Source organism: Electrona antarctica (genome assembly GCF_951216825.1).
Source record: "Electrona antarctica genome assembly, contig: scaffold_154, whole genome shotgun sequence".
In the NCBI taxonomy this organism is placed as follows: Eukaryota; Metazoa; Chordata; class Actinopteri; order Myctophiformes; family Myctophidae; genus Electrona; species Electrona antarctica.
Genome location: NW_027637675.1, coordinates 194,614 through 219,104, shown reverse-complemented (window position 1 = coordinate 219,104; position 24,491 = coordinate 194,614). Strand labels below are relative to the sequence as shown.

Here is a 24,491-nt window from a genome sequence, read left to right as displayed (position 1 = left end):
CTATCACACTCTGGTTTCACTTATCTAGGAGTTAATATCACACTGAAACTATCACTTCTTCATGAAGCCCATTTTGTACCACTGATAAATAATATAAAAGCTGACCCACGTAACCCCATGGTACTGTCAACTTTAAATGTATTTCACCTTCTATCTATATGCTCCCATCAAAATGAATCATCTATTCATGCCATCTATAGACTCAGCATTCAATAGATGGAACGATGTGGGAATTAGGTGCTTTAAGGACTCGTATAAGGACAATGCATTCCATAGTTTACCCTCCCAGTCTGTGCCACATTTAATCTTTCCCATAACAACTTATTCAGATTTCTCCAGATCCGTCAGTTTGTAAGACAGGTATTCAGCTCATTCCCACATCGCCCTAATGACCAGAAATAATAAACTGCTCCTAATGCTACTAACTGAAAATGGGTTTGTTTCAGACTCTTACACATTTCATCTCTTACTGATACCAATACACAAGGTTTAAAAAACAAATGGGAAAGAGAATTATGTTGTTATGTTGTTGTTTGTCATATTTGTGATTGTGCTTTGGCAACACTTGTAAAATGTCATGCCAATAAAGCCTGTTGAATTGAATTGAATTGAAATTGAATGAAGTACTGTATTGACAGATGAGTGGTGGGCTGACGCATATACAGAGTCAACTCAACCACCTCAGCCTAATTCACCTGAAACATAGAGCTCATGGGTGGCTGAAATGTATTCTGAGGCAGACTCCAAATGCGATTGCTGTGCCCAGACACAAGCACATCTCACACACATGTATTGGTCTTGTCCCCAGCTACAGACACAAGCACATCTCACACACATGTATTGGTCTTGTCCCCAGCTACAGGCACAAGTACATCTCACACACATGTATTGGTCTTGTCCCCAGCTACAGACACAAGCACATCTCACACACATGTATTGGTCTTGTCCCCAGCTACAGACACAAGCACATCTCACACACATGTATTGGTCTTGTCCCCAGCTACAGACACGAGCACATCTCACACACATGTATTGGTCTTGTCCCCAGCTACAGACACAAGCACATCTCACACACATGTATTGGTCTTGTCCCCAGCTACAGACACAAGCACATCTCACACACATGTATTGGTCTTGTCCCCAGCTACAGACACGAGCACATCTCACACACATGTATTGGTCTTGTCCCCAGCTACAGACACGAGCACATCTCACACCTGTTGTCTATTTATTGTTGTGTGTAGCCTCCTATGCTATGCCTGTACCTGTTGTCTATTTATTGTTGTGTGTAGCCTATGCTATGCCTGTACCTGTTGTCTATTTATTGTTGTGTGTAGCCTATGCTATGCCTGTACCTGTTGTCTATTTATTGTTGTGTGTAGCCTATGCTATGCCTGTACCTGTTGTCTATTTATTGTTGTGTGTAGCCTATGCTATGCCTGTACATGTTGTCTATTTATTGTTGTGTGTAGCCTCCTATGCTATGCCTGTACCTGTTGTCTATTTATTGTTGTGTATAGCCTATGCTATGCCTGTACCTGTTGTCTATTTATTGTTGTGTGTAGCCTCCTATGCTATGCCTGTACCTGTTGTCTATTTATTGTTGTGTGTAGCCTATGCTATGCCTGTACCTGTTGTCTATTTATTGTTGTGTGTAGCCTATGATATGCCTGTACCTGTTGTCTATTTATTGTTGTGTGTAGCCTATGCTATGCCTGTACCTGTTGTCTATTTATTGTTGTGTGTAGCCTATGCTATGCCTGTACCTGTTGTCTATGTATTGTTGTGTGTAGCCTCCTATGCTATGCCTGTACCTGTTGTCTATTTATTGTTGTGTATAGCCTATGCTATGCCTGTACCTGTTGTCTATTTATTGTTGTGTGTAGCCTATGCTATGCCTGTACCTGTTGTCTATTTATTGTTGTGTATAGCCTATGCTATGCCTGTACCTGTTGTCTTATTGTTGTGTATAGCCTATGCTATGCCTGTACCTGTTGTCTTATTGTTGTGTATAGACTATGCTATGCCTGTACCTGTTGTCTTATTGTTGTGTGTAGCCTATGCTATGCCTGTACCTGTTGTCTTTATTTATTGTTGTGTATAGCCTATGCTATGCCTGTACCTGTTGTCTTTCCTCTCCTTAAAATGAAATAAAAATCTATACAAAAAGAATAAAGATGTAGTGAATGTGATGCTGTCTACCCAGGAGTGTGTGAGACTGAGTCAGGATGATAGCAGCAGGCTCCCCACAGAGAGAGGTCCATTGTTCTGCTGCCCATGTGACCAAGAGGCCAAGAGTTCAACTTCACACCATGTCATGGTGTGTTTGCTCCCGGCTCACTTTATCTCACTGGTGGGAAGTAACTATATAGTGGTGGAAGAAACTAATTAATTGCATTTTTATAGCGCTTTTCCAACTAAGTAACTAAGTGCATGTATTAAGCCCTTCATGCCTTAATTGTCTCTCAGGTCATTTACAGTTTGTTTGAAGCAGTTCGTTTGAAGCCGCTGATGTTTAGGTCGAGGTCGTTTTGCATTTTCTAGTGAAGTTGTATTTAATACAAATTGTTGGTGCCGGGGGCTACGGTAGGTCTATATCTTCTTTGAAATACAAATTGTTTAGGTTTACTGTCAGGGCCCATGTCTGGGAGAAAGCGTGCAAGTTGCTCCTCCTCTCTCTCTCAATTCAATTCAATTAAATTCAAAGGAGCTTTATTGGCATGAGAAAACATACGTTTACATTGCCAAAGCAGAAGTGGAACAAGACAATCAAAATAGAACAATGTATTTACAAAAAAATATTGGATATAAATAGGAATTAAATAAAGGTGTAAACAGAGCTGTGTTATATTAGCACTTTGGGTGATACTATAAAAAGATTGTGCATGTTCTGTCAGAGATAGTTATACAATATACATCCATATAGAATACGTTTTTGGATGTGCAGGAGTCCCCTTTTTGTCTCATAGCACACACACACACACACACACACACACACACACACACACACACACACACACACACACACACACACACACACACACACACACACACACACACACACACACACACACACACACACACACACACACACACACACAAGAAAATAGCTTAAACCCCAAGAATACACACACACACTCACATGTGCTGGGCCTTGTTTCACACATGTATTCTTTTTTCAGCCAGCCAAAGCTCCACTGACTTGCACTCGTGCATTGCACAAAAGCGCCCACAGCCACGAAGGTAGCTGCGTCCGTAGTCTTATTTTTTTAGCTGTCCGCCCAGCTGGCACAAACAGCTATCACCGCTGCTCTTACCGCGCTTCACTCTCCAGGAGGTGGTCCTCGGAAGCCTGGATTCGTCAGCCCCCCCGTTCCTTCAGCCACTTGCCCCTTCCCTTCTGGTGCATGTCTGTTATCGTGCAGTAGTAGTCGCCCTTAAAATAGGCATGGCCCGTCTCTGCCCTCCTAGCATGGCCACATTCATTGCAGGGGTCACCGGCCTTCTGCCCTCCATGTGTGTGCTGAGCGAGGACCGCCCTGTCCTTCTCCTCCCTTTTCTTCCTCCTGTAGATGGTGCATCTGGTGGGGAGAGCAGAGGAGGAGGAATGTGCCCTTGACGGACCAGCCTCGGGCAATGCTTCCTCTTGTCCAAGAGGACGGTGGCCTGAATGAAGTGCAGAGTAGAGAGATGACAATAAGATTACATAAGGCTAAAATAAAATATACTTTGAGTCATCAGCACTTTGTTCTGACTGAGTGAAATACAAATAAACTAATTTACTTCTGTCCAATTAATTTCTGTCAACTTCATTCACAGCTTGACTGTGTCCAGATATACACCTTTTTTAGTGACTTTTCTTTTCCTGCTTTTCACGACAGCAGGAGCTCGTGGGGGGGTGGAGGTGGGTGAAGGGCAGGGCGTGAGGCTCTTGGGGGGGGGGGGGGGGGGGTGGAGGTGGGTGAAGGGCAGGGCGTGAGGCTATTGGGGGGGGTGGAGGTGGGTGAAGGGCAGGGCGTGAGGCTCTTGGGGGGGTGGAGGTGGGTGAAGGGCAGGGCGTGAGGCTCAAGGGGGACATCGAATTTGCACGCTCTGGAGTATATGTTGGGTCTCCCAAATGGGAAAAGACGGATGACTCTGAATCTGAGGACTTTGCTACAGGAGAGAATTAAAATGCTTTTAGGCTCATTAACAAGAGACAATAAGAAATGTGTTGCATTGTCTGCTAACACACACAGACACACACACACACCAGCAGACAGCTCTACAACCCTTTTAAGTGGAGTGAGTGAGTGAGTGAGTGAGTTTACCTTTTATTTGTTCGACTGCTGATGACTTGGCTTCGCGTGGCAGAGCTTCAGGAAGATATATAATGTAATTAAATACTTTAGACATTAGGCACTTAGGAGTACACATCAAACAATAACACGCTCTAATATATACACACCATGTCTGGGTTTCTTTTCAGAGCTGGAGGAGCTGGTTGAGGTGGAGTCGTCATAGTCAACTATAATATAGAAAATTGGAAGTGTCATCTTAACCACAAAAGGCATCAAACTGTGAAAATAGCTGATCTACCACTATATCACTATACCTATTTCACATGCTCACAATGTTATAATATTCACCTATTCTGTTGGTTTTGAAGGACCTTTTCCTGCCGGAGCTTTTCATAACCACAGAGGTCGGGAGGCAGTCTGTGTCAACTGGAATAGAGACATTTTTAATTTTGTTAGGCTTTTTACACACACGCACACATCAAACTGTGAAAATAGCTGATCTATGCTCACAATACCATTAGGCTTCCTGGCCTTTTCCACCACAGCAGGCCAGACAGAATGTGAGCTGGAGTCATCTGTGAAATAATTTGAATGCCATTTTTTAAATAAACACTGAAACATGATTTGACTGTAAAGCTATAGCCAATAAATGTATTTGAATTGTACCTTGTGAAGTCAGTTTGGTATACTCCTTGGCATACTCCTTATTAGGGCACCACAGATTTCCTGTAGATGTAGATATGTAATTTCATAAACACTTTCTGTACTGACGCTACCATACACACACACACATACAGCGAGAGAACATAGAATTTGCATTGTATTTCATATCTATATTAAAATAGGGAAATTGAAACAAACCTGCACACAAAGCACACGCTAGTCTGAACAGACTGGCGGTGCACGACTTCATCTTGATCATGTTCGTTTTCAGATCTGCTGGAAGATAATAGAATATATTTGTCATTATAGACACACACACACACACAGTAACAATGCAGATCTTCATCAGTCACATACATACATCTTGGAACCACACTGCTCTCTTCAACCATCTTCAGTCCTTCTCCCTGGTCCATCGTCAGTGCAGTGAGAAACTTATAATAACTGTCTCAATTTAAAGGCCACAGAAGGATGACCCTCCCTGTTCTCCACACAGCAGGAGGTTGAGAAGGAGATAACATGAAAGCCATCGTTTGTGTTGTGACAACAGCTAGGGTACCATTGAATCCCTCAATTAGCTTTTAAAATTAAGTATGTGGTATTTCCTGCTACAGTGCAGTTTTTCAAAGGCAAACACATCAGATGCCATTTTACATGATATCATTTGTATAGCAACTCTTGACAATAATCAGTAGATCAAAGGGCGACCAAAAGCTCACCTTTCCCTCTTTCTATTTTGCAGGTGAAGTCTTATAGGTGATAAAGTATACTTGGGGCACATAATCAGGGAAGATCTATGTGATGATGATGATGAAGTGCAGCGCCAGTGCTGTAAGCTACATGGGCAAGCCAACATGCTGGCACAAAAGTTTTATATGTGTACAGACAATGTTAAAATAGCACTTTTTAAAACCTACTGCACTCCACTTTATACAGCTCACTTGTGGTGCCGATATAGCAATGTGAAAATGAAATAACTTCAGGTGGCATATAATGATGCTTTTAGAATCTTCCTGGAACTCCCAAGATGGACCAGTGCAAGTGAAATGTGTGTGACTAGTAATGTACCCACCTTTCATGCTGTACTGAGGAATTCTATGTTCAGATTCATGTGTAGACTGAAGGAACCAAAGAATGTATTAATTATGGCCTTAACAGGGATCACACAGAGTGATACAATCTTTTCCTCATGTTTCTGGAGGCAATGTTTATGTTTTTAATTGACAAGGACTGTCTGGAGTGAAAATAGCCGGATACATAGTGTAAATAAGTCCGTTTGATGAGGGCTAGGTGAACAGAAATGACACTCCAGAGATATAGAAAATGTACTTTTATTCTTCTTTTGCAAGCAGTTCAAAAATAATGTTCAAAAATCATTCTTCCGATTAGGGTTTCACAAAAAAGGTAGTTCACGAAAAAGGAAACAAAAAACGTACAGACCTCTAATCAAGCCTAAGTTTAAAGCTGAACCTTTCACTGAGGGCGTGTTTTAAACAACACGACAGTCTAGCTATACTCTGAGCTACTGACTGTTCTCTATAAAGGCAGAGCTATCCAGCATTGTGCCCTTCTCCTCCTCCCTCTACTACCTGAAACTGGAACCCCTTCCCCACCCACAATCTGGGCCTTTCAATTGTTGGGTCAAACCAACCGTCTTGAGCTCTGGTTTAAGACGACTATAGATTCACCAACCTCTCTAGCCAAAATAAACAGAAACATTTCCCAAACCTTACAGACATCATACTCCACAAGGTAACTATAATCATGTTTTTAGCAAACAACTCTTCATTCATAATATAAAGATACAAATACACTCCCACACACCCCCATAAGTGGTAAGTCCCAATTAGGTCCCTCCACCAGCCTATAAAAGGATCCCCGGAATCAGCTGTGACTGTTTTGGATCATCAACCCAAAAACAGGGAGTAAGTTTGGTTGAGCAATGAGCTTTTTCTTTACATCAATAAATATGTCAACTGAGTTTGTCCATCATTTGTAATGCATAAGGTGATTGTACTGAAACATAAAATACTGGGGGTACAAAGACATAAGTGGGAAAGTCAATCTGTCTTTACCACACATAGGCTATCTCTGTGTTGTTTTTGTTGTTTTGACTGTGTCTTGTTTTTCCCTGTTTGTAGATGGACCCATTGTGTCTGAAATAAAGATTTAAATCAATTACCCACAGTTTGAATAGTGTTGAATTAAAGCTGCAATTAATACAGGCTATTCAGAAAAAATAACATTCAACTCTGGTTATCACACAAGGTCAAGGTCAAGGTCACAAGGTCGGCACAAATTGAATTGATGCAAATTAAGTATTTTATTATTATGAAGCACATTTCCAAGGGATTGGCCATGCTGTGTACATTGTACAACAGTGCATAGTTGATAATTAACATATAAATACATAATAAATAATAATAAACAGTGCAAACAATAATAAACGAAAACATATATACAGTCATATACAGTCGATCAGTGCGTCATAATAAAGTGAATTACTGCGTCTCATCAAGGAAAAAAAAAGACAAATAAGGTCAACAGTGCAAAACCAAACAAAAACAAGTGGTCCAAATATCAGTGCAAGAAAGCATGAGAACCTTTCAGCGCACAAAGGACTCTCACACCTGCTATTGGGAGAATCTTTCCTTCCCGCAGTTGCTGGAGTCAATGATCTGTAGATGGATGGATGGGGTGGGAGGAGGAATTCATCAGGATCCTTTCCAGCTTAGTTGCATTTGTTAATGAGCCTAAAAGCATTTGAATTCTCTCCTGTAGCAAAGTCCTCAGATTCAGAGTCTTTCCCATTTGGGAGACCCAACATACACTCCAGAGCGTGCAAATTCGATGTCCCCCTTGAGCCTCACGCCCTGCCCTTCACCCACCTCCACCCCCCCCCAATAGCCTCAAACCCTGCCCTTCACCCACCTCCACCCCCCCAAGAGCCTCACGCCCTGCCCTTCACCCACCTCCACCCCCCCACGAGCTCCTGCTGTCGTGAAAAGCAGGAAAAGAAAGTCACAAAAAAAGGTGTATATCTGGACACAGTCAAGCTGTGAATGAAGTTGACAGAAATTAATTGGACAGAAGTAAATTAGTTTATTTGTATTTCACTCAGTCAGAACAAAGTGCTGATGACTCAAAGTATATTTTATTTTAGCCTTATGTAATCTTATTGTCATCTCTCTACTCTGCACTTCATTCAGGCCACCGTCCTCTTGGACAAGAGGAAGCATTGCCCGAGGCTGGTCCGTCAAGGGCACATTCCTCCTCCTCTGCTCTCCCCACCAGATGCACCATCTACAGGAGGAAGAAAAGGGAGGAGAAGGACAGGGCGGTCCTCGCTCAGCACACACATGGAGGGCAGAAGGCCGGTGACCCCTGCAATGAATGTGGCCATGCTAGGAGGGCAGAGACGGGCCATGCCTATTTTAAGGGCGACTACTACTGCACGATAACAGACATGCACCAGAAGGGAAGGGGCAAGTGGCTGAAGGAACGGGGGGGCTGACGAATCCAGGCTTCCGAGGACCACCTCCTGGAGAGTGAAGCGCGGTAAGAGCAGCGGTGATAGCTGTTTGTGCCAGCTGTGCGGACAGCCAAAGAAGAAAGACTATGGACACAGCTATCTCCGTGGCTCTGGGCGCTTTTGCGCAATGCACAAGTGCAAGTCCGTGGAGCTGTGGCTGGCTGAAAAAAGACTGAATGTTTGAAACCAGGCCCAGCATGTGTGTGTGTGTGTGTGTGTGTGTGTGTGTGTCTCTATAATGAAAAATATATTCTATTATCTTCCAGCAGATCTGAAAACGAACATGATCAAGATGAAGTCGTGCACTGTCAGTCTGTTCAGACTAGCGTGTGCTTTGTGTGCAGGTTTGTTTCAATTTCCCTATTTTAATATAGAAATACAATGCAAATTCTATGTTCTCTCGCTGTGTGTGTGTGTGTGTGTGTGTGTGTGTGGTAGCGTCAGTACAGAAAGTGTTTATGACATTACATATCTACATCTACAGGAAATCTGTGGTGCCCTAATAAGGAGTATGCAAAGGAGTATACCAAACAGACTTCACAAGGTACACATTTTAAGGGCGACTACTACTGCACGCTAACAGACATGCACCAGGCGGGCAGGGTCAAGTGACTGAAGGAACGGGGGGCTGACGAATCCAGGCTTCCGAGGACCACCTCCTGGAGAGTGAAGCGCGGTAAGAGCAGCGGTGATAGCGGTTTGTGCCAGCTGGGCGGACAGCTAAAGAAGAAAGACTATGGACACAGCTATCTCCGTGGCTCTGGGCGCTTTTGCGCCATGCACGAGTGCAAGTCTGTGGAGGTGTGGCTGGCTGAAAAAAGACTGAACGTCTTTGTCTCTGCAGTGAGTCATAATAAAGTGAATTACTGCGTCTCATCAAGGAAAAACAAGACAAATAAGGTCAGTGCAAAACCAAACAAAAACAAGTGGTCCAAATATCAGTGCAAGAATGCATGAGAACCTTTCAGCGCACAAAGGACTCTCACCTGCGAATACTCAATTATCTCTAGATGGATGGGGTGGGAGGAGGAATTCATCAGGATCGTTTCCAGCTTAGTTGCAGTTCTCACCCTGGCCACCTCCTCCACTCCCACCAGGCGAGACCCCACAACAGAGCCTTCCTTTCTCCTCTCCCTCCCTGTACTGCTACTCGTGAACAGAATTAGACCTTGAACTAAAACAATAAATTATAACCACAATCACAATTATTGTGAAATATCACATCTCCCCCCCATCGTTCAAAGCACCTTTTTTAACTCACTGATGCCTGTGTCCCTAGCGATGACACCAGTTACACAAGTAGCTGTGTACATTGCCCTATGGAATGGAATGGACCGATGTTAGTCTGGTGTCTCTTCTCAGACCTGCCTGCCATGGATGCTCCTACGCAGTATAGCTCTGAGCGTCCTCAACACACACAAGCCTCCATACCTTTTCAAGGTCTCGGTCCACATGGAGGGGAACAGGAACTATATACAAGGAGAACGTCCATGACCACCCAGCGAAGTGACTCAGTGTCCTATGCGCACATCACCACTATTAGCGTCTCTCATTTCTGCCAGCCACTGTGATGAACTCTTCCCAGGGTGCAGCGTAGGGAGCCACTGTGATGAACTCTTCCCAGGGTGCAGCATAGGGAGCCACTGTGATGAACTCTTCCCAGGGTGCAGCATAGGGAGCCACTGTGATGAACTCTTCCCAGGGTGCAGCATAGGGAGCCACTGTGATGAACTCTTCCCAGGGTGCAGCGTAGGGAGCCACTGTGATGAACTCTTCCCAGGGTGCAGCGTAGGGAGCCACTGTGATGAACTCTTCCCAGGGTGCAGCATAGGGAGCCACTGTGATGAACTCTTCCCAGGGTGCAGCGTAGGGAGCCACTGTGATGAACTCTTCCCAGGGTGCAGCGTAGGGAGCCACTGTGATGAACTCTTCCCAGGGTGCAGCGTAGGGAGCCACTGTGATGAACTCTTCCCAGGGTGCAGCGTAGGGAGCCACTGTGATGAACTCTTCCCAGGGTGCAGCGTAGGGAGCCACTGTGATGAACTCTTCCCAGGGTGCAGCATAGGGAGCCACTGTGATGAACTCTTCCCAGGGTGCAGCATAGGGAGCCACTGTGATGAACTCTTCCCAGGGTGCAGCGTAGGGAGGACACGGAGGCCCAGGGAAGAGGGAAAGTACAGTATGTGGCCCAGTAGTTTGTGGGGGGGGGCAGTGGGGCAGGGCAGCTTGCAGAATGGGCGCTGGGGTGGGCCATCTTCGCTGGGTGGCCAGGCGTGTAAAAAAAAGAAAGAAAAAAACAACAACAAAAAACACCAGGGCTTGCTTGCTGGCTGGCCCTTTGTCTGTCTGTCTGTCTGTCTGTCTGTCTGGCTTCACTCTGCATGAACAAAAGGTTTACAAATAGATGAGAGGCAATGTCACAGATATTTGTGATTAGCTGTTTTTATACCAAACACATTGAAAAGATGACATTATGGACAAATTAAGCCAACTTACTTTTAGGCTCAGCAGCCCTCTTTTCAGCCAGCCATTCCTCCACCGAGCGGCCTCCGGTCCGTGAGCAGTAGTGCTCCGTCTTGTACCGGCTGTGGCCATTGTCTTTGGTCTTGGGCAGACCACAGCTTTTACAGATCCGCTGCACGTTCTGTCGGGGCGCTTTCATGACCAACCCTCTGGCTCTGTCCTTCTCCACCTCCTCCATCCTCCTCTTCCGATGGTAGAGGGTGGTGTGTAGAGTGGAGGAGCCAGGGGTGGCAGCAGCAGTAGTAGCAGCACCAGGACGGATAGGAACAGGAGGATGAGGACGAAGAGGAGCAGGAGGACGAAGAGGAGGAGCAGCAGGAGGAGCAATAATAATAATAGTAATAATAAACTTTATTTGTATAGCACCTTTCATACATAAATGCAGCTCAAAGTGCTTCACAGGGCAGGACACAAAAATAGAATACAATAAAACAGTCAAGTAGTTAAAATGATAGAACAATGGCAAAGAACAAAATAAAATAATACAAATATAGAGAAAAAATAAATAAAAACACAACATGCAGCAAATCAGTCAGGACAGAGTAGGAACCCAGATATTAAAACTCAACTAAAAGCAAGAGTGAAGAGGTGAGTCTTGAGTTGAGATTTAAAAATGTCTACAGAGGGTGCGTGTCTGAGCTGGAATGGTAATTTATTCCAGGCTGTTGGGCCGTAGAAGCAAAAAGCTGCCTCACCATATTTTTTTGTGCACATTTTTTTAGGCACTTCAAGCAGGCCAGCAGTGGAGGACCTGAGGGGGCGGTTAGGGACATATCTAGGTAGGCAGTCACGGAGGTACGAAGGTGCAAGACCATTTAGGGATTTATAAACAAGTAAAAGAATTTTAAAATCTATTCTAAAAACCACTGGGAGCCAATGCAGTGATGATAGAACTGGAGTAATGTGTTCTCTCATTTTAGTTCTAGTTAACACTCTAGCAGCCGCATTTTGAACAAGTTGGAGTCTATCCGTTGATTTCTTTGGCAGGCCTGAGAGGAGGGCATTACAGTAATCTAATCGAGAAAAGACAAATGCATGGACCAATGTTTTAGCATCATCTAAAGATAAATATGCTCTAATACGTGCGATGTTTCGAAGATGAAAGAAAGCTGTCTTGGTAGCTTGATTAATGTGCGCATTAAAATTCAGATCTGAGTCGATAATAACCCCTAGGTTCTTTACTGTCTACTTACTTCCTACATTTAGGTTACCGAGTTTATTTTTTATCAATTCTTTTTGCTCATTAGAGCCAATTATAAGAACTTCTGTCTTATCCTCGTTCAGTTGGAGAAAGTTCTCACTCATCCAGCATTTAATGTTGGACAGACAGGATAGCAGTGGGTCAAGGGCAGAGGGGTCATCAGGGGCTACGGAAAGATACAGCTGCGTATCGTCCGCATAGAAGTGGTAATTCACTCCGAGGGCGCTAATGAGTTCTCCCAGCGGCAATATATAGAGGGAGAACAATAGAGGACCAAGGATTGAGCCCTGTGGAATACCGGAATCAATATTGTGCGTGTCCGATACAAAGTCGGCTAGGCTGACAAAATAGCTTCTTCCTGATAAGTACGAGGAGAACCAGGATAAGGCCGTGCCTGAGAGGCCTATCAAGTGCTCGAGACGTTGTAATAAAAATCTACAAGTCCCTAGTAGATTGTCTATTTGTCCATTTTCAATTTGAGAAACAAGCACACAGCTAAGAATAGGTCAGACAACACTTACCTGGAATGAACCGGCAGACATGGAGGTGAAAGGACTCCAGAGAGGTGGAGCCTCTAGCACACTGGTAGACAGGGAGCCTGACCCCTCCCTTGGTCATCTCCCGTGTCTTGGTGTACAGCTCCACACCCTCTGGGTCCCCGATGCAGTGGAGATGGCGACACTGCACGGCCCAAATATTATCCATGCGCTCCTGGTGGATGAGCGGGACCCCCATGGTGTCCTTCATGTCCCTGAAGGAGTCCAGCACCTCCTGGATGAGCCGCTCCATCTCTGCCGCACTGCGCGTGCGGCCGCGGCAGTGACGGGTCAGCTCCTTGGCGGAGACACTGAGGTGGACGCCGCTCCCCTCCTCGGACCGCTTGGCCTCTTCAAGGCGGGCCACGTCGCCACTGTCCCACTCGAACATGGCAATCGACAGCCGCGCCATGAAGAGGCCGTACAGCTGGTGGCTGTCGGTGGCGACACCCCTGGCGAAGCGTCGCATGAGATGCCACACATCGAGCCTGACCACCAGCTGGTCCCACTCGTGGAACATGTGCTTGAGCTGGCACTGTCCCACGGTGGAACAGCAGTCCCGGTCCACGTACAAGACCTTAGGAGGGGCCATGCCTGCCTCTCTGTACCGCCGCATCAGACCGGCTGCCATTGGCTGGAGACCCTCACCCTCCTTCTCCATGAGCACTGACATGAGCACCTGCCCATGCTCATTGCCCACATTGGTCAGCCAGGCCGCCGTGTCTGCAGCAGCGCCCGCAAGTTTCTTCGTCATCTAAAAACAAAAATATAACAAAACATACATTAGAAAAGGACTGGCCTGTAATGTCGACTTTGATTACACAGAATAAGTCAAGGCGTGCTTTGTTGACCGTGGTGGATCACTGTCTGTACTTGCATCCCCTTCTCCCCCACACCACCACTACTACTACATGTCTTTGCCGAAAATAGCCGATCTACAAGCTCTCGCAACACAACGGATTTTGAGCTTGTAGATTTGCTATTTTTGCTAGGGTGTCAGGCTTAACGTGAGTGATAATAAGTGCTGTTATAATGAAAGCTTGCCTTCTTGGTGGAGTCCATTTTCAGGATCTCCCCGAAGACGGAGGTGACCCTAGCCTTCGTCTCCTCCAGCCTGGTGCAGGCGTCCCTGACATAGGCAGAGAAGAGCCATGCCCCGCAGGGAACCGTGTGCATGGGAGGCAGGGCCACCGTCCCCTGACGAACACCAAGCCAGTCTGGAAACTTGCGGAGTACAGAGAGGTAGAGCATGGAGCGCGACATCCACTCCTCAGTGTGCTGCTCCAGGAGGTGAGCGCGCAGGCGAGACGGACTGTTGCCAAGAGTCCGCTCCCTCAGCGCTGTCACCACCCGCTTGTCACAGGACAACCTGGGGCAAAGATTCAAGACTATTTGTCACACACGCACACAAGTATATGCTGTGGAATTTTAACATTAGATGCTCCAAAAACTGTCCATGTTGTCTGCTTACTTGCACGTGAGAACAGCTGGGAATTCCCTCTGGTGAGGAAGGTCCAGCTGCTCTAAGATGTCCTGTGCCCAGGCTGCCACCTTCTTGTGACACGAACAGCACTCCAGGTACTCCATGCCCAAGAAGTACCAGCCATCCGTGTCCAAGACCCTCCGGACAGTCTGGTACAGCCCAGCGGAGCCGAGATGCGCCTTGCAGGCGGCGCACTTCAGCTCGCATGACCAGAACCTGTTCAAGTACAAACCATATTAAACCATATTAAACCATATTAAACCATATTAAACCATATTAAAAGCCTAGCTATGGAAAGGATCACAACACAACACACTGCACAAAATATCCCATACACATCATACCTTTTGGGCACCCAGAGGAAGAAGGGGCACTAGAACCACTCGTTGGCTGAGGCGGGTGGCTGCCCGTAGCTCTTCCGAGGTCCAGGGGGGAAGGACCACATCTGCCTGACCTCGGCAAGCTCAGACCTTGTTCCCGTCCATGTGAATAAGGTCTTCCCCAGCCAGTCCTGCTGCGCCTCTGGAAGAGTCCTCCTCCACCCCAGCTGGAAGCAGCTAAAACAGCAATGTCAGTCAGTCAGTCAGTCAGTCAGTCAGTCAGTCAGTCAGTCAGTACACACACACACACACACACACACACACACACACACACACACAACTAAATGCTAAATTTGTATTTAAAAAAAAAAGAAAAAAGAAAGTAACATCAGTAACAGCAACATCAGCTAGTAAGATAGTAAGAAAGAGTTGCACACTGAAAAATAAATGTAGTACTACTCTTCCCTCTGCGCCAGAGGGAACAGCGGCATTGGGAACAGGCTCTCCGGGCCCCAGAGGAGTGGCAGATGAGGATGCCCTGGCTTCTTTAAAGGACAGACTCAGTCACTCAGACACTCTTTCATGTGGAGCTCAATCTCCATGAGCACAGCAAGAAAGCGTGTTATACCTTATTACACCGTGAGGCCAACATGACAATGTGTTGATTTGCATTTAGCCTAGAGGTACTAACTAGATCAGCTATTTTCACTAATTCTTAAACATTTGATTTGTAATTTAGGGAGTGTCTTTGATCTCTCTTTTAATTATTCATAAAATTACTGTGAAAATTCATTGTAATATATAAATTAAATAAGGAACCCATGAGAATGTTGTAAGAAATGCAACAGTCCAAGCATCATAGCCCATAATAAGACAGTTTGATTGCATACTTTAGGAGGCAGAAATGCAACAGTCCAAGCATCATAGCCCATAAGACAGTTTGATTACATACTTTAGGAGGCAGAAATGCAACAGTCCAAGCATCATAGCCCATAAGACAGTTTGATTGCATACTTTAGGAGGCAGAAATGCAACAGTCCAAGCATCATCCCATAATAAGCCACAGTTTGATTGCATACTTTAGTAGGCAGAAATGCAACAGTCCAAGCATCATAGCCCATAATAGTGCATTCATTATTAGAGCACGAAAGCTAGAATGAAGAGATGACTAAATGACATGGTGGAATCAGCCACATTAAATCAGCCACATCAATTTCCCAGAGGAGTAAAGCCATGCAGCTACAGATGACTAACCAGATGGATTACCAAACTTACCTTTATGTTATCCCTACTGATATTACCTTACCACAATCCATGTTATCCATTGACAGACAGCTAATAAATGTAGATGACATTAACAGGCATTGTTATAAAAACTATATGCATTTATTTATGTATGGGGTGTGTAAGTGTGTGTGTGTGTGTGTGTGTGTGTGTGTGTGTGTGTGTGTGTGTGTGGTCTCACCCAGAGCATCATACTGATCCACTGCAGCAACCAAATCTCCATCCTCCTGCTCCAAGGACTGGACACGTGATGCCGATCGTGCTTGGAAAAAACAGAAATAACAATTACAATTTGCAATGTACAACTTAGGCATTTAGCAGACACTCTTAACCCAGAGCACCTTACAACAAGCAATAACATAAGATAATCACATGGTAATACATGAAATAATATTATAGGATCATAAGTAAATCAAGGGCCTATCATTAGTCTGACAGTAGAAAATCCAAAAGATCAATAAAACTATAGGACGCTGTGTCAACAGTAAACACTGACCTGGCATCTGTCTACGCACCAGACAACCTGAATAAAACGCAGACAGACAGTTGGACATTGGTTGTGTAAACAGATTACTTACTTGCGTGCTGGCGGGAGCTGCCACCTCCTTGTCCCGGGCCAAGACATAGGACTGCAATTTGTGGACGTCACTCCCAGGTCTCTCGACCCGTATGCCCCTGATAAACTCCACATATCTGCAGACATGACATGGTCACACCATCTTCGACATCAGTTCAAGTACTTGAATGAATGAATGAATGAATGTGGTCATAACAGGAAACAGCACATCAACACCTCCATACATACAGAAGGTACAACACCTCCATACATACAGAAGGTACAACACCTCCATACATACAGAAGGTACAACACCTCCATACATACAGAAGGTACAACACCTCCATACATACAGAAGGTACAACACCTCCATACATACAGAAGGTACAACATCAGCACCTCCATACATACAGAAGGTACAACATCAGCACCTCCATACATACAGAAGGTACAACATCAGCACCTCCATACATACAGAAGGTACAACATCAGCACCTCCATACATACAGAAGGTACAACACCTCCATACATACAGAAGGTACATCACCTCCATACATACAGAAGGTACAACATCAGCACCTCCATACATACAGAAGGTACAACATCAGCACCTCCATACATACAGAAGGTACAACACCTCCATACATACAGAAGGTACATCACCTCCATACATACAGAAGGTACAACATCAGCACCTCCATACATACAGAAGGTACAACATCAGCACCTCCATACATACAGAAGGTACAACATCAGAGGATAAAAACACCATAGAGCATTAAGGCTTATTTGAAGGTGGTCCTCAAACTTACGATCGACACTCCTTGTCAGTGGACTCATACAGAGCCTTGTAGGTGACCCCCTTGTTTCTATCACTCCTTGTCAGTGGACTCATACAGAGCCTTGTAGGTGACCCCCTTGTTTCTATCACTCCTTGTCAGTGGACTCATACAGAGCCTTGTAGGTGACCCCCTTGTTTCTATCACTCCTTGTCAGTGGACTCATACAGAGCCTTGTAGGTGACCCCCTTGTTTTTATACTGGGACAGCATCACCATCTCCTCATCATTGGCCCTTGCTGGCAAAGACCCCTCCATGGCCCTACACACTTTGATGGCAGCTGCCATCTGTGGGAAGTGCAGGGCATAGGAAGTGAGAAGAGTCCTTGTTGGCCATGAGAGGAGTGTGTGAAGTGTCACCACCATCTCTCTCCTTCTGGTGCACTGCCACCATCATGCGCGCCCAGCCCACGTCATGGCTCAGGAGCCACTGGAAGGTTTTCCCCCGGTACTTCCCAAACTGGAGCTCAGCCTGGCTGAGAACCAGCCAGGTGGAGTTGAGGTCTCCTCCAGCTTGGGTGATGCGTGCCTTGGCCTCCTTCACCACATCCACAGCAAACTTCACCTTCGACCCCGAGGGTGACTGCTGTATTTCAGCAGTCACCTTCTTAGCTTCAGGTGAAGCCTGGAGGGTGAGCTCCCTGGTGAAGGGCTGAGTCCTGAACACTGGACGGAAATCCATTCTGAAAACTGAAAAAAAGGAAATAGTTAAAACCATGGCACACTGGAAAGGTGGGACATTCAGATATAGTATATAGCCTGTGTCCATTACAGATAGTTAACAGGTGACAGTACTAGTAAAACAAAACAACCTAGTAATGACATTTATTGCAATCTCACTTTTTACTCACACAAAATGAACAGAAACAATTTCTAAACTCAGCTATTGATTAAAGTGCCTAGAATTACATGTGAATACAGTTATAGTTTGCTATGTACATTCTGAAAGGTTTAAAAAGAGCCAATCTACAATCTCCACAGTAAGACAATTCTCACATCCAAATAATTACACCTATAGGCCCAACATCTAACCATATGAACACTAGAACTACTGACCGAGTGACTGACTGACTGACTGACTCAATCTACAGTTACTTCCTTTACCAGAGTAGCCAATAAAGTATTGGAAAACATGTTTGATTAAACGGTGGCACGTCGTGAGCTGGTGATCTGCTATTTCTGCAGTCTATTGTAGGTCCAATTTGGTTACAATGACAAAGCCTTTATCTAGCTATGAATGCTCTCTAAACTGTGCTTAATGTTTTCAAAGGGATGAAATATAAAAACAAATTTATATCACAATCTAAGGTGTACATCATTCATCTTTATGCTCAATGGGCTTCATTCATTCATTAACAGTTTTACCCCAGTTTGACAGCAGTCTGCTCTAAATATCTCATGCTCCAGATTTATTTAAATATTAATCCAGTGTGCTAAATAATACAACAATAACATCATGACACATTAGCATTGTGATGGTACATGGCTGCATGAAAGATTGTGCCAAAGAGCCCATATAATACATGTCAACAAGGCAGAGCCAACAAGCTGAAATTGATTCAACTTTGATTCAAGCGGAGAGACGGGACATGGTTGAATGAAGCGCAGAGTAGAGAGAGGACAATAAGATTACATAATGCTAAAATAAAATATACTTTGAGTCATCAGTGAAATAGAAATAAACTCATTTACTTCTGTCAAATTAATTTCTGTCAACTTCATTCACAGCTTGACTGTGTCCAGATATACACCTTTTTTAGTGACTTTTCTTTTCCTGGTTTTCACCACAGCAGGAACTCATGGGGGGTGGAGGTGGGTGAAGGGCAGGGCGTGAGGCTCTTGGGGGGCATGAAGGGCAGGGCGTGAGGCTCTTGGGGGGGTGGAGGTGGGTGAAGGGCAGGGCGTGAGGCTCAAGGGGGGGTGGAGGTGGGTGAAGGGCAGGGCGTGAGGCTCTTGGGGTGGGGTGGAGGTGGGTGAAGGGCAGGGCGTGAGGCTCTTGGGGGGGTGGAGGTGGGTGAAGGGCAGGGCGTGAGGCTCAAGGGGGGGTGGAGGTGGGTGAAGGGCAGGGCGTGAGGCTCTTGGGGGGGTGGAGGTGGGTGAAGGGCAGGGCGTGAGGCTCAAGGGGGGGTGGAGGTGGGTGAAGGGCAGGGCGTGAGGCTCTTGGGGTGGGGTGGAGGTGGGTGAAGGGCAGGGCGTGAGGCTCTTGGGGGGGTGGAGGTGGGTGAAGGGCAGGGCGTGAGGCTCAAGGGGGGGTGGAGGTGGGTGAAGGGCAGGGCGTGAGGCTCTTGGGGGGGTGGAGGTGGGTGAAGGGCAGGGCGTGAGGCTCAAGGGGGGGTGGAGGTGGGTGAAGGGCAGGGCGTGAGGCTCTTGGGGGGGTGGAGGTGGGTGAAGGGCAGGGCGTGAGGCTCAAGGGGGGGTGGAGGTGGGTGAAGGGCAGGGCGTGAGGCTCTTGGGGGGGTGGAGGTGGGTGAAGGGCAGGGCGTGAGGCTCAAGGGGGGGTGGAGGTGGGTGAAGGGCAGGGCGTGAGGCTCAAGTGGGACATTGAATCTGCACGCTCTGGAGTGTAACTTGGGTCTCCCAAATAGGACAAGACGGATGACTGGTCTGAATCCGAGGACTTTGTCTCAGCTACAGGAGACAATAATAAATGTGTTGCCTCCACACACACACACACACACACACACACACACACACACACACACACACACACACACACACACACACACACACACACACACACACACACACACACACACACACACACACACACCTTTTAATTGGAGTGAGTACTAACCCAGATATATAATGTAATTACATACTTTAGACATTAGGCACTTAGGAGTACACATCAAACAATAACACGCTCTAATATATACACACCATGTCTGGGTTTCTTTTCAGAGCTGGGGGAGCTGGTTGAGGTGGAGTCTCATAGTCAACTATAATAGAGAAAATTGGAAGTGTCACCTTAACCACAAAAGGCATCAAACTGTGAAAATAGCTGATCTGGAGCTTTTCCTAACCACAGAAGGCAAGGTGTCGCAGGACAGGAGGCAGTCTGTGTCAACTGGAATAGAGACATTTTTTATTTTGTTAGGCTTTTTATACACACGCACACATCAAACTGTGAAAATAGCTGATCTATGCTCACAATACCATTAGGCTTCCTGGCCTTTGTTTCCACCACAGCAGGCAAGATGTGAGCAGGACTTTGAGTCATCTGTCATTTGTCTTTTTAATAAAAAAATCACACCCGTGTGAACTGAGTGGTGTAAGGTTTTATATAGCATGATCAGCTGTGGTCTGACGTAATGTCTGACGTAATGAAATAAGGTAAGGTATTATGTAGCCTGATCAGCTCTGATCTGACGTAATGAAATCACACCCGGATGTGATTTCACAACTGGCTTTTTCTGTGCAGAGAAAATGACCATGGTTGCTACGGTCATCCAGTTCACCCGGGTGTGATTTAATTACGTCAGAAATTATTTTGAACATAGCAACCATGCTCATTTTTTTCTGCACACAAAAGCCAGTTGTAGGAGTGGTTTACACCACTCAAAAATAAACACTGAAACATGATTTGACTGTAAAGCTATAGCCAATACATGTATTTATTGTACCTTGTGAAGTCAGTGTGGCATACTCCTTGGCATACTCCTTGGCATACTCCTTATTAGGGCAACAAAGATGTCCTGTAGATATTTAATGTCAAACACTTTCTGTACTGACGCTACCATACACACACATACAGCGAGAGAATATAACATTTGCATTGCATTTCATATCTATATTAAAATAAAGAAATAGAAACAAACCTGCACACAAAGCACAAGCTAGTCTTTTCAGTCTGACGGAGCACGGTTTCACCTTCATGTTAGATCTGCTGGAAGATCATAGAATATACTTTATTATAGACACTTTCTCTGCTGCTGCTCCACACACCACACCACACACAGTAACAAAGCAGATCTTCATCAGTCACATACATACATCTAGGAAACACTATGCTTTCTTTATCCATCTTCAGTGCAACGCCTCAGTGTTTGTGTGAATGAGTGAGGAGTGACTGATAGAGGACCAGCTGGGGTGAATGAGTGAGGAGTGACTGATAGAGGACCAGCTGGTGTGAATGAGTGAGGAGTGACTGATAGAGGACCAGCTGGGGGAGGACCAGCTGGGGTGAATGAGTGAGGAGTGACTGATAGAGGACCAGCTGGGGTGAATGAGTGAGGAGTGACTGATAGAGGACGAGCTGGGGTGAATGAGTGAGGAGTGACTGATAGAGGACCAGCTGGGGTGAATGAGTGAGGAGTGACTGATAGAGGACCAGCTGGGGTGAATGAGTGAGGAGTGACTGATAGAGGACCAGCTGGGGTGAATGAGTGAGGAGTGACTGATAGAGGACCAGCTGGGGTGAATGAGTGAGGAGTGACTGATAGAGGACCAGCTGGGGTGAATGAGTGAGGAGTGACTGATAGAGGACCAGCTGGGGTGAATGAGTGAGGAGTGACTGATAGAGGACCAGCTGGGGTGAATGAGTGAGGAGTGACTGATAGAGGACCAGCTGGGGTGAATGAGTGAGGAGTGACTGATAGAGGACCAGCTGGGGTGAATGAGTGAGGAGTGACTGATAGAGGACGAGCTGGGGTGAATGAGTGAGGAGTGACTGATAGAGGACCAGCTGGGGTGAATGTGTGATGAGTAGTGATTGAGTGAGTGGTTGCCAGCTTGTGTGAGTAGACTGAGTGGTGCATGAATGTGATTGGCTAACTACCAGGTGGACCTTGCTGGTGATTGGCTCCTCTGACCAGGCTCACCCATGGACGCCTTAACATACGACGTCACACTGATAAGCAACAGCATGCGCGCACAACGGCAGCAGAAGAACACCACCTCTCATAAGATGCAATGGAAAAGTTCTAACTGCACTCACGTGTAAAAAATGCCCCATCAAACTTTCAGATGCTGTTTTTCTCCCAGTGTGGAGGAAGAATGATTAGGATTTTTATTGTGATCTCTCGCCCTTGAAATATATAGTCCTTGGTTTGTGTTGTGTTTGAACAATAATAGCAATTCAAATGAGTTGTCCTCAAAACCACACCTCCAGTCGCTGTCCACGGCTGCACGCGCACCTGCAGCCCATCAAGTATAATTGTTGGATAGGGTTTGAAAGGACTGTATTATATGGACTAGTTCTGTGTTAGTTGTGAGTCATTCGCCCCCGGGGCGTCGGTCAGAACACACTGGACAGGAGAGTGAAGGGGGTTTATGGTAGTTTACTGTATAGTTGTAGGCTAAGGCTGTACCTTAGCCCTTTTTTTTGGACTCGAACTTCGGCAGGAATTTCCGAGCGAACATCCGGACCATTTGTTTCCAATTAATTTAAAAAATAACCTTTGAGATATCCGTCTCGAGGCAGCGCGTCTCCCCTGCTCTTTATCAATCTCTCTCGTCTCTCCCAACACACACACATACACACACACACACACACACACCGTCAAGTCCGCGAAAACAGCTGATCTGCAAGCTCACGTGAGCTTGCTGGCAGGCAGCTAAAACAGCGTATATTGCTCGTTATTTGTTCCACCTGTGTATTCTGGGAGGCGCATTGAAGTGAAGTGGGCACAGGGCAAAAGCAGATCCTCCGTGACCGTTTTGCTTAACAATGATCAGAGTTCCCTGCTTTTTGTGATGCTAATATATCATGGCCCCTGTCAGCGATCATGCTGGTGTGTGTGTGTGTGTGTGAGAGAGACGCGTCAGACATTCCATTCAATTCACCTCAGCTGCAGGCCAATCACCAAATTACAAGCACGGGAGATGGGACAGCAGAACTAGGAGATCGCATTCTCGCCGAGATATATTTTTGAGTTAATAAAAAAAGGGAAAAAATAATAATATTTTTTATTTAATTAAAAAAAAAAAAAAAAAAAAACGAATGGTTCAAGCCCATTAATTAAGATTCGAGTGCCAACCCTAACGAGCGAACATTCGAACCTTGAATGTTTGGGGACAGCCTTATTGTAGGCACAGGCATAGCATGGGGATGTAGATGGTACAGCACTGAGTGTGTGTCAATGTGGTTTCTGCAATAAATACAGACACGAAACAATAATAAATATGAGTACAGAATTACCATACACTAGTATACAATATAACAGGATACTGGATCATATTAATATCATCATAAACATTAGTACACAGCACACCTTTCCATGTAAGCTGCCCAATAAGATCATTAGGTATCAATGACTCCATTAACACTAGCGCGTCGGAGCGGTCAGGCTGACCGATTTTGAAATTTTGAAGTGGATTTTCTTTGCCCATGAAGTCCTGAGAAAGTTCCCCTTGCATGACTTTTTCTAAATGTTCGATTCAAACCATCTCTGTTTTTTTTTTCATCTGAAACGTTTTGGAAATATGATTTTAGACATAATTCTACTAAAATGTCTGCTCTTTTGCGGTCCGTGGGACCGCTCTTAGAGCCCTCACCCTTTCTCCCCCACAAGCCGTGCTGTTCACACCTTCCTCCCGGCTGGAGACGGGCATTGTTCAAGCTAATGTGTCATTTGCATTCCAACCTACATGTGGAAGTCCACATGTAGGCAAACTTACATTACAAACTTACATAAACTAAATGTTGTTTTAGATGTTATATTTCTTATATGCGGTTTGCAGAAATAACGATGTCTGACTTTATTTCTCGAAACGGTAAGATGCGCTGATATGAAATGCGCGACATAGGAACGTGGTATGGTACAGAAACTAGCTATAGCTAGCGCTATATTGAATATATAGCGCTCACATCGTCACTATAATTATAGTTTGGTAAACTGAAATGAAAAAGAAAATAACTTTTCTGCACGCGACCAGTGGAACTGATTTCCACGCATCACGGCTCTCTTTTTTCTCTCTCCCTCCCTCTCTCGTGGAGAGGGAGAAAATATCCAAGTAACTGACGGTGAGGTATGCGGAAGTGCATTTTAGATAACGCTGTAGCACTATTTGTGGCGGTGATGCGTCACATGACTTGATCTATCCTATGGTGTATATATAAACCGTGCTGCTGCTACGGATCTCTCTGCTGGCACAATAAATCAAATATATATAAATGACATCGATCATAGGCGGCGGCTAGGCCAGGCTTAGCCTTCCCAACAATTATGCTGGGTATTTTTAAAATATATATAGGCTAATATGTGGCTAGCCGGCCGCTCCCAAACTCCCAACTCCTTTGTCTGTAGCCTAAACTTTTCTGATTTGCACGCACGC

General features: G+C 45.5%; 1 protein-coding gene across 1 annotated transcript; it reads right to left on the bottom strand.

Annotated features, from left to right (window-relative positions):
- Positions 1-2,705: 2,705 nt before the first annotated feature.
- Positions 2,706-22,035, bottom strand: LOC306918236 (uncharacterized protein). The gene is made up of 6 exons (XM_079531107.1): positions 21,994-22,035; positions 21,035-21,099; positions 4,629-4,706; positions 4,448-4,507; positions 4,311-4,355; positions 2,706-3,666 (listed from the first exon to the last, which is right to left on the bottom strand). The coding sequence occupies exons 2-6, from the start codon at positions 21,090-21,092 to the stop codon at positions 3,362-3,364; spliced, it is 546 nt and encodes a 181-aa protein (XP_079387233.1). The 5' UTR covers positions 21,093-21,099; positions 21,994-22,035; the 3' UTR covers positions 2,706-3,361.
- Positions 22,036-24,491: the final 2,456 nt, after the last annotated feature.

Bases quoted from the DNA above. Each gene is read 5' to 3' on its own strand.
- LOC306918236 (XM_079531107.1), bottom strand. From the start codon at position 21,092: ATGAAGGTGAAACCGTGCTCCGTCAGACTGAAAAGACTAGCTTGTGCT. The intron at 4,356-4,447 runs GTGTGTATATAT...ATCTTCCTGAAG, and splicing joins TGAAAAGAAACCCAGACATG to CTCTGCCACGCGAAGCCAAG. The intron at 3,667-4,310 runs GTAAACTCACTC...CACTTCATTCAG, and splicing joins AGCAGTCGAACAAATAAAAG to GCCACCGTCCTCTTGGACAA.